Source organism: Rosa rugosa, chromosome 2 (genome assembly GCF_958449725.1).
Source record: "Rosa rugosa chromosome 2, drRosRugo1.1, whole genome shotgun sequence".
Taxonomy (NCBI): Eukaryota; Viridiplantae; Streptophyta; class Magnoliopsida; order Rosales; family Rosaceae; genus Rosa; species Rosa rugosa.
In genome coordinates this window covers 71,772,315-71,784,527 of record NC_084821.1, presented here as the reverse complement: position 1 = coordinate 71,784,527, position 12,213 = coordinate 71,772,315, and the positions used below count along the sequence as shown (strand labels likewise).

At 41.5% G+C, this 12,213-nt stretch overlaps 2 protein-coding genes and 1 long non-coding RNA gene across 3 annotated transcripts; 1 reads left to right on the top strand and 2 right to left on the bottom strand.

The window, feature by feature from the left end:
- Positions 1-26: 26 nt before the first annotated feature.
- Positions 27-801, bottom strand: LOC133729954 (uncharacterized protein At4g22160). Its single transcript, XM_062157578.1, has one exon. It carries the CDS (start codon positions 638-640, stop codon positions 167-169), a length of 474 nt encoding a protein of 157 aa, XP_062013562.1. The 5' UTR covers positions 641-801; the 3' UTR covers positions 27-166.
- Positions 802-1,907: 1,106 nt separating this feature from the next.
- LOC133729951 (plant UBX domain-containing protein 4) lies at positions 1,908-4,153 on the top strand. The gene is made up of 4 exons (XM_062157576.1): positions 1,908-2,104; positions 2,441-2,726; positions 3,330-3,425; positions 3,617-4,153. The coding sequence occupies exons 1-4, from the start codon at positions 1,968-1,970 to the stop codon at positions 3,995-3,997; spliced, it is 900 nt and encodes a 299-aa protein (XP_062013560.1). The 5' UTR covers positions 1,908-1,967; the 3' UTR covers positions 3,998-4,153.
- Positions 4,141-5,217, bottom strand: LOC133729952 (uncharacterized). The gene is made up of 2 exons (XR_009856561.1): positions 4,793-5,217; positions 4,141-4,646 (listed from the first exon to the last, which is right to left on the bottom strand). It is a non-coding gene; the product is annotated as an uncharacterized LOC133729952 (long non-coding RNA).
- Between the last annotated feature and the right edge of the window lie 6,996 nt (positions 5,218-12,213).

Here is a 12,213-nt window from a genome sequence, read left to right as displayed (position 1 = left end):
GAAGCTCCAACTTTTAGCCGAAACAATTATGTGCATAAGTTCTTTACTATCAATGAGTACATTCTCTTCTTCATAAATAGCAATCGCATTTGTTTTACAGCACAGGTATGAAAGACTTTCAATTTGAGTACAGAAATGCAATTCCCGTTTTGCCACCGGTTTTGATTCATAATAACAAATTACACTGAAGCAAGCTCAAGGCCAAAGCTCCTTCACTCTTAGGCGAAGACGACGAGTCGTTTTCTCCTCCTTCTTCCTCAGCTCGCTTCCGTTTACGGCTGGGATGATGATCCCTCCTCCGCCGCGAAACCAACGACGCGATCTGGAGCTGAGTCTGCAGCAGCATCTGAGTCAACTCGGCCTCCGACTCGAGCCGCCGATTCTCCGCCTCGAGCCGCAGAGCCTCCCTCGCCTTGGTCATCTCCAGCTCCGTCTGCTCCATCCTCAGCAGCGACTCCGAGACGATTCGGAAGCTCGCGGCGAGGCCGGAGAGGCGCGCTGACTCGCCGTCCGATTCGGAGGAGCTGTCCGAGTCGGAACTCGGCAGCGCGTGGGAATCCTCGGCATCGGGGGCGAGTGGACGGTTGCGGTGGTTGCGCGCTCTCCGGTTGGGTCCGGGTCGACCGGCCCGGTGTGCCATTATCGGAGTTGGGAGACTCTTTCTTCCTCAGCTGCGAAAAGTGATGCTGCATTACGTTGACATATTACGTGAAATGAATACAACTTTGCAAAGCTGCTTTCGTCATAATTTACCACTATCTTGCTTTTTTCTTTTTAGGTTTTTTTTTAGAAGGTTTGTGCCTTTTTTTTTAATTATGAGAGACGGTATGATTCGTTTATTTTAGTTGAATGCAAGTGAGGTTAATAATGCCCACGCAAATTAACAAGACTCACACTTGAAAGAATATGCAATGAGAATTCTTTAGTAGTGATACTTGCAGTTACAGCATATGGAATCCAGCAAAGCTACTGATGTTATGGATATATAAAGCAGCGAGGTTAACTATATCCATTCAAATTAGTGATGCTAATGACATCCGTGCAAGCGACTAGCGAGACTAACCACGCTTATGCAAGCAAACGAGGCTAATGACAACCATACTCGTGCATTCTCAACTCTACGGTTGAATTTTCTCCAAAATTATTATTTTTGTCTAAAACTACGATTTCCACAAAAGACCTGTATATTATACATGTTTTTTTTAGTAAAAAATTCATGTTCTTATTTTCTAAGCAAATTCTTCTCATTTGTAAATCATGATTTTCAAGTAATTCTGAAACTGATGGATCTTAAAAATCTCGACTGAATCTTTTTTTTTTTTTACAATTTTCCAAAATTTAATAGCAAGAAAAATCTTAAAAAACAATCGGGTTAAAAATTTTGAAATCTGTCACTTAGAAGAACCTCCAAAAAATCATGTTTACCAATAATAGAAGTATGACACTCGATAATTTCAATAAAAATTGCCAAATAATGGTTTTGACACACACAAAAATTACCGCGCATTGATTGATTGCTGCAATGCTTTGATCAAGAAGTTTCAATCTTTCTCCCTAAAGCACATCTATCGTGAATGCAATATGGTGGCAAATTGCCTTGCAAAGAATAGCATTGATCATGCTTATGGAGTCATCGAATTTGATGCTCCTCCTGTTCATGCTGCTAATGTTTTTCTTGAAGATTTTGATGGAGCTACTAGAGTTAGAAGATCTGGTGTCGGACCTTCTGGTGGTCATGCTTAGCTAATTTTTAGCTTTGTTCTGTTTTCTGGGCCTGGTTAGGTCCCCTTTGTAACAAAAAAAAATTACCGCGCGCAGCTTATTGTCTCCCCCATTTGGAGCCATGTTATACACGCGCTTCTGACGAGCGTGTGGAATAAATATTTATATAGGAAATGACGCGCTCAAAGGTAATCAGTAAAGTCAAGAATCGAGATCGCTCAATCTCTCTGGTTTCACACATAGCAATGGCCTCAAAGGACAAGAAACCCTCGAAACCCCGAGCCGGAGGCATCCGTACACTTTCCGATCTGAACCGGAGGTCCGCCGACTCCGACAGCGACTCCGATGCTCCCCAGGAGTATTACACCGGCGGCGAGAAAAGGTCCCTCCTTCGATTCTCCCATCCCTAATTTTCTCTGAATTCTTTTTCTTTTTTCGTTTATATGCATATGGCTAGCAAATTCTTCGTGTTGGTTTTAGAAATCTGAATATTTTATCAGAAATTTGGGGTTTTCTTCATGTTTGTGTTTCAGACTCGAAAAGGACTTAATTGTAATTAAAGATTAGCTTCATAATTTCATACAGTTTTTCTTGTCTACTTGATTAATGAAAGTTAGGTTCTTTTTCGATGGAAGTTTTACTCTTTCTTCTAAACATGTGATAGTTTAGAGTGGAATGGTGGAAGAGAGTTAATGTTTGTAAGTACAATGTTTTGCAGTGGAATGCTTGTTCAGGATCCTACCAAAGGCAACGATGTGGATTCGATCTTTGATCAAGCTAGGGAATTGGGAGCGGTGGAGGGACCGATTGATCCTTCTTCTGCATCCTCAAGCTCGAGGAGCTTTGCTGGAACCGGTAGATTACTATCGGGGGAGACTATACAGTCTGCTCCGCAGCAGCCCGAGACTGTTGTTCATAACATCATTTTCTGGTCCGATGGTTTCAGTGTAAATGATGGCCCGTTGAGGCGGTTGGACGATCCTGAAAATGCACCGTTCTTAGAGGTAATGGCTATGGAAGTTTGACTCATAGAAACAAAAAAAAAAACAGAAAAGAAGAAAGGAAAAAACTAGATGGTTGTAGAATGACTGTTAGTGATCAGGACTTGCCTCGGCAATTTGGGGGTTCGAGGAGCACCAATTATATGGGACCCTCTATCCATAGCTTAAATAAGATGTCCGGTTGTATTTTGAGAATTGTTGTTAACACTCTAAAGTCTAAAGTCCATCCGCACAAAGGAGTTTGGGACTGTTAATAATAGTGACCTATATTTTTAATGTTTGATTTCAAAAGCTAGACTTCAGTTTTAAAATTACGCCTCCCTTGAGTTGTCCAAATATTTGGGGGGCAGGCAATTTGATTCCCTTAGAACTAGGCATGGTTTTGATGATTAATATCTAAATTATGGGTTGTATATCAAACATTGCTTTCTCAACTCGTAGCTGTTAGTTTTATGACTATGCTTGTGATCTTCTGGATTATTTGCTTTTAGATATGTATATATTATCTCTTTTATCACCAGTATCGGTTCTGTGTTCTTGGTATTCTCCGCAATGATTTTGTAGTTTTTAGTTTTTTACTGCTAAGTTTTTCCTGTCTCAACACAGAGCATCCGAAAATCTGAATGTCCAAGGGAGTTAGAACCAGAAGATAGAAGTACTGCAGTTCATGTCAATCTTATAAGGCGGAACGAGAAATACCCGGTGAGTCTTCTCTCTAAAAGATGTACTTTGTGCATTACATGTACCTCACCATTCAGAAGTATTGTAATTGAAAGTTCCTAATGAAATCTGCAAATGCATCTCAATGCTGTTCAAATGCATTACATTTAGCCTGTTCTCAAGGGGGATTGTTGAATTTGTTGAATTTGTCATTAATATTTCTCACTTTGCAGGAAGCGGTGAAGCGTCAAGTTGCATTTCAGGGTGTTGGAAGAACTCTAGGTAGCAGCTCTGCACCAGTGGCATCTGAGCCAACCGCTTCATCAACTCCTCCAAGTACTGGTCCAACTCCATCCCCCGGCCTAGTTGTGGATGAAAGTTTGCCATCCACATCAGTTCAGCTTAGGTTAGCTGATGGCACCCGCATGATTGCACAATTTAACTACCATCACACCATCAGTGACATACGCACCTTTGTCAACACATCTAGGCCCGGGAGTCCGAGTAATTATCAGTTGCAGGTGATGGGGTTCCCTCCCAAAATCCTCAATGATCCGACTCAAACAATAGAACAGGCAGGTCTTGCCAATTCGGTTGTGATCCAGAAATTCTAGTCAGCTGCTCCTTTATATTTTCTTCTGGTTGATCTTTATATGTGCAAGGTATTAAGAGCGTGAACTTATACTTTTGGAGTTTCAGTGCACATGTACAATGTTCGTCAAGAAGGTTGATTCTATACAATAAAATTTGAAAAAAGTTTTTTTATTTAATTAAGTTAAATTTTTTATTAAACAAGAACCAAATATTTGGGAATTACAGCAGAATTTCTACCACGTGATGACTTATGCAGCCTAACAACAAGGAGAGTGACAATGGGGGAGGAAGAGTAACGTGAAGACTCACAGCAAGACCCTCCACCACCACCTCCAACAAGACCATCCACAGCTAAATATAGCTTATGGACATCCTCATAGGGCACCATATTGGTGACTAAATTTCTGACCATGACACACTAAGAGCAAGTTCACCGGTGCTCTCTTGACCGGTCTCCACCTGGGCAAGCTGAGGTGGTGATTGAAATGGAAGAAAAAGTTGCTTCCACCGCTGGTCTCTTGATCAGCTTCAAATTGAGCTTTCATGACCCAGGCCAAGAAAAAGGCAAAGCTCCTGACCGAATTCTTGACCTAAGCAAGCCGGTTGCCACGCGTTGAGAGAGCGACGTGAGAAGCAACGCGCATGGAGGCATGTTCTTGTTGTTTAGAGCTGAAAAGTATCAGGCGCGTGTTGAAGAGCCGCGACGGAGCCGAGAACAACCCAGAAACCAAATCATCAAAAGTTCAAAACTGGATCGATTTCAAAAACTGAGAATATTAGTATGTAGAGCGTGTTGAGAGGATTAATTTTTCTACCTCATGCAGTTAAATCGGCCGCCAGAAATCGCCGCGAAACCACTGAAAAACTTCAAGCTTCATGAGCCTCGTATCGTCGCCGATGGTATAATCCACCACTAGAAAGATGTCCGCACTGAAGAGAGGGATCGAACGCAAGTGGTCTGTCGCCGAGAGATGGCCGGACGGTGGAACGCCGGTCGGATTCTCTTTCCGGGTTTTCAGGTCGTGCTCGCGGGTCAGAAGCCCAAAAGCTTCTATCATGGTCTACCAATGTTTGACCTGATTTGATCCTATATATAGCCTCTCCAATAATTGAATTTGGACGGCTACGATGAAGGCGGTGGGTATTTTAATGGCCCAGATCGTACCGCACAAATTCCTCCTTTTTTCTTTATTAATTTTTAAAATCTCAAAACTTCAGAAAATCACTATTAATAACTCGGGTATCCGAAAAATTCCCCTAAAATTCCCACGAACTCATTGTGTCATGTACTTTATTATCCAACTCTTAAATCGAGAATTTCACTTCGTGAAAATTTCTAAAAATAAGCTCGATGAATTTTCCAAGGCTCACAAATAATATCTATTTACATCAAATATATTTCAATTTTACAATAAATAATTTTTTATTAAATTCAATAAACAGTAACTGATTAGTCAAGAAACAGAACGGGTGAAAACCTATATCCAGTGGCAGTGAACAGTGTCTTGACCCAGTGATCCTGACCTATTGACCCAACGGGTGAACTTGCTCTAAGGCCTCGTTTGGTTCACGGAAAGTAAGCATCACCCTTTCTTGTTTTTGGGATGCAAAAGGAAAAGAAATATTTTTCTGAAGCAAAGGAAAATAGGGGGGAAATGGTTTGTTCCATACTCCAAATGAATCACTTTCCCCTCTTCTTTCCTTGCGTTGTGAGTATAAACACATTATTTTATTGCATTAAATTACAAACTTTTTAACAACTTTCCGACTAACTTTTCTTATGTTACAAAACATCGGAAAGTTTTTCGAAAATCTCATTATCCTTCTCATAGAAAAAACAAAATAATTACTTTCCTTTCCGCGAACTAAACGAGACATAAAATGAGAAGGAAAGGCATTCCTCATAGAGCACCAAATGGTGACGAAATTCCTGACCATGACACACATGACTTCTTTTGTGGTGATGTATGTATAAAGTTAGAGTGATTCTTGCGTGGGGCAGCCGCACCGCCACGTGGTGCGGCAGGCCAATCATTCCCCTAGCAGGGGGGTATTTTGAGTATTTCACATTTAAAAATCAGGGACAATTTCGGAACAAAGACAAAAATTTCTGAGATTTGATTGGGCAGCCGCACCGTACACGTGGTGCGGCTACCCGCACCTAAGAATTGGCCATAAAGTTATATTGGTTGTTAGGATCATTTGACATGTTCTTTTGTAGAGTTTAAGGTCCTCAGCAACAAATCAAGCAACACCACAGCTAAATATAGCTTATAGACATCCTACTACATAGGCATAATTTCCGCAACTACGAATTAGTAAAGTAATCTCTGATGCATGCAGAGGGTGAGACCACATATGGCTGCCATGAGGCCGACACCGGAGATGGAGCCGGAAAAGAGAGTGAGGCCTCATATGCAGGGTAAGCCACCTATAGACGTGAAGAAAACAACACATCATATAGAACAGATAAAAAGAAAATAATCAAAATTACTTAGATCTCCTGCTATGCTCCTTTATTCACCTCTGTTTATATACCGATTTCATTGAAATCCTCCTGCAATTTGGAGTAAACGCAACATTAGAATTTAGGAAATAGCAGTTAGTTGAGATGAAAAGAAACCAAAGTTCGACAAAAGCACAAAGAGGGAATGAGAGACTGAGGAGGCTTACTTTGAACATCTATGAGAGGTGTCTCCCATGGTGGACAACCCCATGGTCAAAACTCAAAACAAATGAAAGGGCTTTGGGTCGAAAGTTAACGCTGACTTTGATCTTTGGCTTGATTTTGGAACTGAGATTCAGAGGGTAGAAGGGTGCTTCTCATAATAGTACCAGTATTCCAAGCAGGGTTAGTCCTTCATGAGCATAATCTGCACCGTTGGATGTTTGTCATATTTGAACGGCTGATATTATGGTAAGAGGACCTGTGGACCTAGACCACGACTGATATATTCAAGCAACTCTGACCGTTTGACTCAAGATTCTGAGACTTTCTTTTGAATTTCAAAACATGCCGCCATTTTTGTTCCCTCCGTTAGCTCTTTTTTTTTTTCTTTTTTTGATTTGTCAATCACACGGTGTCCTCAAAGGCTTCCTAGGCCCAGAGACTAATCCGTGCTCGGGGGATCTTGTCAGAACGCTTCCTCCCCCCTGGCCACCAAGAATATATTGGGATTTAACTCCAATAAGCGTCGGCGGGATTCGAACCCGGGTGTAGGGGTTCCACACCTGGAGGCTCTTACCAACTCGACCACCTGTGGTGGTTTCCTTTAGCTCTTTATACGTCTTCAATAACCATTTACGGATTTACCAACTACTGATGATTCACTGCTTGGTTACAGAGGTTGTTTTCACATTTTTTTTATTTATATATATTATATCCTATCCATGAGCGCTCTCGCTCTCTCTTCCTTACGACGGCTAACCCTAGGGTTTTGCCGTCCGTTTTCTTTGGCTTGCGTCTATGGTGTTTGCGATCATTGCCTGGCGAGTTCTTTGGACTCGTGTACCTCTCCCTTCCAACCTTCCGGTTGCGGCACCCTCCTCTCGTCGGTTTATCGGTGGGATCCTCCCACTTCGGGTTTCTCTCGTGCCTGTGTTGCCCCCTACAGAGATGGTGACGAACGGCGGTGTCGTGGTTTGGTGGATCCAAACCAGATGTGGGATCCGGGATCTACCAAGTGGAGGCGCCCGGTAAGAGGTCCGATCGGATTTTCTTCGGTGAAAGCAAATCGGCTCCGGGCTATTGCTGCGATCCGGCGATGGTTGGAGAAGCTGCTTTCGATTTCTCTACGTCAATGGCGATCCTGGTTGTCGTGGGCATCGACCAAGAAATCAGGCCTTTTGGGTGAAGGATGGAGGCGTCGTAGTTGGGCCCTTTGGTTGCAGGGGGATCCCCGGTCCGGTCTTGGCCAGGGGATGGCAGCGGTGGTGCAGTGCGGCTCGGCGTCATGGCTGTCCGGCTCAGGCAGGGTGCCCTGCATTTCGGGTGTCCAGAGCTGGGTTGGAGCGAGGGTGCCCAAGTTGTTGGGTGCCCACATTGCTTCAGGCCGGATTTGGTAAGACCTCATTGCTTCAGGCCGGATTTGGATCCGGATCTGGGATCCAAGAAACTTTCAAATCCGGATCTTGGATCCGAGTCAGTTGCTCTTTTTGATCTGGTATTGGTTCTGGTTCTTAAGAGTTCGTTTGCTAATTTTCAAGTTTTTGACACCCTCGGTTACTTTCGAACTACTGGTGAGCACATCACCGGTTACGGTTACGGTTACTATCACATTTACACTGCTTTCGTGACATATGCAGTGCAGCGATGTCGTTCGGCATCAAGTCACATCCTAGTTACCTCCCATTTCAGATGCTTCTATGCATCTTGTTATCTTTTATTCTTCTATTGTCATTATAGATGCGTTTTTGCATCTTGTTATGCTTTTTTGTTTTATTTCGATGTTTTTGCATTGCTCCATGTACTCTTTAGTTTCACTTAATATAGTTTGTCGTCTTCCCTTCAAAAAAAATAATAATAATAACTTCTGACTTGCCTAACACAAATTTCATTTTCATTTTTGAAAATTTATCGTACTCACTCAGGCTAAACTCCATCATTGCCGGTTTTTGAAAATGAGTAGCTCCTAAGTTTCATTTAGGGTTTTTGTCTATTTACCCCATTTCTAGGGATTTTTTTCTCACTTACCCAAAACATTCTAAGGAGGTATTCCCTAATACCCCATTAAGTTTTATTTTTTTGTTTTTTATTTATTTTTTAGACTATTTTACCTTCACCCCTTTGTTACATAGAGAGAAACCATAGGAGACTTCACGGGAGTCTGATCACCGGCCGCCAGATTCCGGTCACCGGCCACTGGCCGCCCCCCCACAGAACTTTTCTGAAAACCTCGCCAGAAGTCTCCAAAGAGGTAGTCGAAGATTTCATAAGTCGCGGGAAATGTTTATTGCCTCCCAATAGACCTCTATTGCCCCCCAATACGCCTATTGGGGGGCAATAGAGGTTTATGAAACCTCGCCGGAAGTCTCCAAAGATGTTGTCGGAGATCTCATATGAGGCCGGAGAGGTTTATTGCCCCTTGAATAAACATGTATTACCCCCCAATAGACGTCTATTGCCCCCCAATAAAACTTTCGGTCGCCGGAATTGGAATCTCCGTAAAATTAGACAAATAAAACTTTGATTAAGGAAAAAAACGAAGAGAATTTTCTTTTTCATTTTTCCTTTCTTTATAGCCCTTCTGCCCCCATTTTACCAAAATATATATATATATATATATATGATAAAATTCCCCAAATTTTTCAATCAACCGCTCAATTGTTCTCAGTTTCTCTCAAAAATGAAGAATTGAAACCTAAAAGATGCTTTGGACCAAAAAAAAAAAAAAACGAAACATGCCAGAGTCTCCAAGCTCTTATTTTACACCACAAAACCCACAAACCACTGCGAGGCCTAACCAAACCTAGCTTTGGGTGAAGCATTGCCGCCACACCAACCACCGCCATAGCCAACACCGATGACATCGCTGCCACCACCAAGAACTATGTCATTTTCGTCTTCATCATTTAAGCCGCCATTAAACTCATCCCCAACAGCCGTACCAAAACCTAGAACCACCACCTGCCGTCGTGACTTGAACGAACCAAAAGACCTCAACACCGCCATCACTACACCAGGAAAAAGAATAAGGCAAAGATCCACAAATCTTCAACAAGCATCGCCCCCACGGTCCAATCTCTGCAGCGAAGCCAACCAGATCACCCCGCTCACTCGTAAGTATCACCCCTGACTCCGACAGACCCGAACCAGATCCAAACAGAAGCCGACGGCCCACCAAAAGACCGTTGGTGATCTTGCGCTGGCGGCGACTTTTCAACGATTCCGTTTTTGTGGTGGCGGTTGATTCTGCACAGAGAGAGAGAGAGAGAGAGAGAGAGAGAGAGAGAGAGAGAGAGAGAGAGAGAGAGAGAGAGAGAGAGAGAGAGAGAGAGAGAAATTTTAAATTAATTGGAGCTTAAAATTGTCATTTAACACTTAATTGGGTAGTTGGGGTGTAAGTGGAAAAGCTTTGGCCTGATTCTGTGCTTTGGGTCAAGATCCCTTTCATTTACTAGTATTTTTGTTTCTTAAAATTAATTAACTATATACAATTTTCATGTAAAGAAATAACGTGAAAAATAAATTTCATTTTAGTTAATCTCTTTTTTATAGGAGGTATTGATTTTGGTCCCATCCTTTTATTCTTCTTCTTTGATTAATAAAATGGAGTGATATGGAGACTTTATTCCTCTCCTATCCTCGATCATTCAGTCAAAAAAAAAACGTGGAAAATAGACATAAATTTGGATGAAGTTTGACACATTAAAGAATGAAATAACATGATCCCGGATATATCCTAATGTGTTAGATATTCCCTAAATTTAAATTTGATTCGAGACAATAATGGAGCTCCTACTGATTAGTGATTACAATGCCCATCCTATTGAATGGTAGCTTTATTGCAGAGTACCCAATTCGCTTTGGTCATCAATCTTCCTTCATAAATTCGTTAGTGTACGTAGTACAGTTTTATGATTTTGTTTGATTACAAGTTTAGAACATATATATCAGGAAAAAATTCGGCTATCTAGCAATTTCGTTAGTGTTGTACAATATAGGCTTGTGTAGCAAGAAAAATTCACTATGGGCCTTGAGATACACGCTACTAGTTCTTGAGTCCCTCATTTCAAGTTTGGCGCTGGAGGTCATTCTTTTTCGATCTTTTCATCCTATGACACCATATCAATATATTTGTTAGCAGCTGATTGCACGGGAAGAGTACGTGTGTTCATCCAACGAAGAAGCTTCAGTTGGTGGATGATGGTTGCATTGATAGCATTCCTTTTTCGGAGCAGCAAATGGAAGATGTGTTAGACGTCAGTCATCATCAAGTTAATATAAATAGGGACTTATCCTTTACTGTTTTTTTTTTTTTTTGATAAAAGGATAGCTTCATTAACTAAAGGCCAGAAGGCACATACATCAGGTGTTGTCTCATACCTAAAATCTAGATGACACAAGCCGCCAAGCAAAATACAAGTACCTTCACTGTTAACACATATGCTCACTTATTGAGCCTAATTAAACAACAAGAAATCAAGTCTTCACTAGTAAAACTAAGAAGAAAGTAATAGAAGACCCAATTTCAAGCGGTAGGCAAGAGACAAGGAAAGCCTAAGGCTTTCCTTTGCCCTTATCTCTAGGGCTAGAAACCGAACCTCCAATTGCAGTTACTGGGACGTTGGCTCTTATTCTTACTTCTGGCAGTCTACCCGTCTTCTTCTTCAAAGTGACAAGAGGCACATCATTGGCATCCTCGATCAAAGGTTTGCCAAGTAAAAAAGATTGGGAGGACCTGCACACAGGACCACCGCCAATCTTTCCCAGATCTGGGGCACTACCACCCGCTGCAAGAGCAAGAGGAGCAGCAAAGCTTGCTGTGGCGGCATCTATGGAGGCCATGGAGAGGAGGAAGCGATAGCAAGAGGCTAGAGGCTAGGGAAGGAGGCTTGGGTGCCGTAGAAGACTAGGTTAAGAGAAAAACTCTCCTAGGGTTTTTTTTTTAGAACTGAGACTTTGACTTATCATTTACTGTTAGTCAGTCATCTTTGTAAACAAATTACCACCACAAGTCAATCAATATCAGTTTTCCCTTTCTCTCTCTCGTTCTTCTTCTTCTTCTTCTTCTTCTTCATTCTCAGTAGCTCCTATGGCTTTTCTTTCTAGATTTCTTTAGCTTTTATCAACCTTATCATGAATTTCAACAAGATGAGGATATGCTTTTGATCTGTGTCTTGAGGGGGATAACATTGCTGTTTTGTATTAATTCTATAGTTCGTGTATGAAAATCCTCTTGTTATATTGGACATGTTTAATATTGTTATGTGCAGCAGAATTTGGTTTCTGTAGTAGAATTTAATTGGTTTCTGTAGTACAATATGGGCATTCAACTTATCAGGAAATAGTCTTCAAGAGAAATGTACAGGGTTAGGGTTTAGGGTTTTTGGAGGATTTTTTCAGTTTCTTTCTTAGGGGGGTGTATTCAATTCAGATTTTAAAAGATTTTGTTTGAGTTCATATAATCCATGGATTTACTTAATCCACGGATTGTTTAAATTCTATATGGACTCTGATTGATTTTAATGGATTGATTTATTGGTATTTGTTTAGATTTTACAAGTCCTTATGATG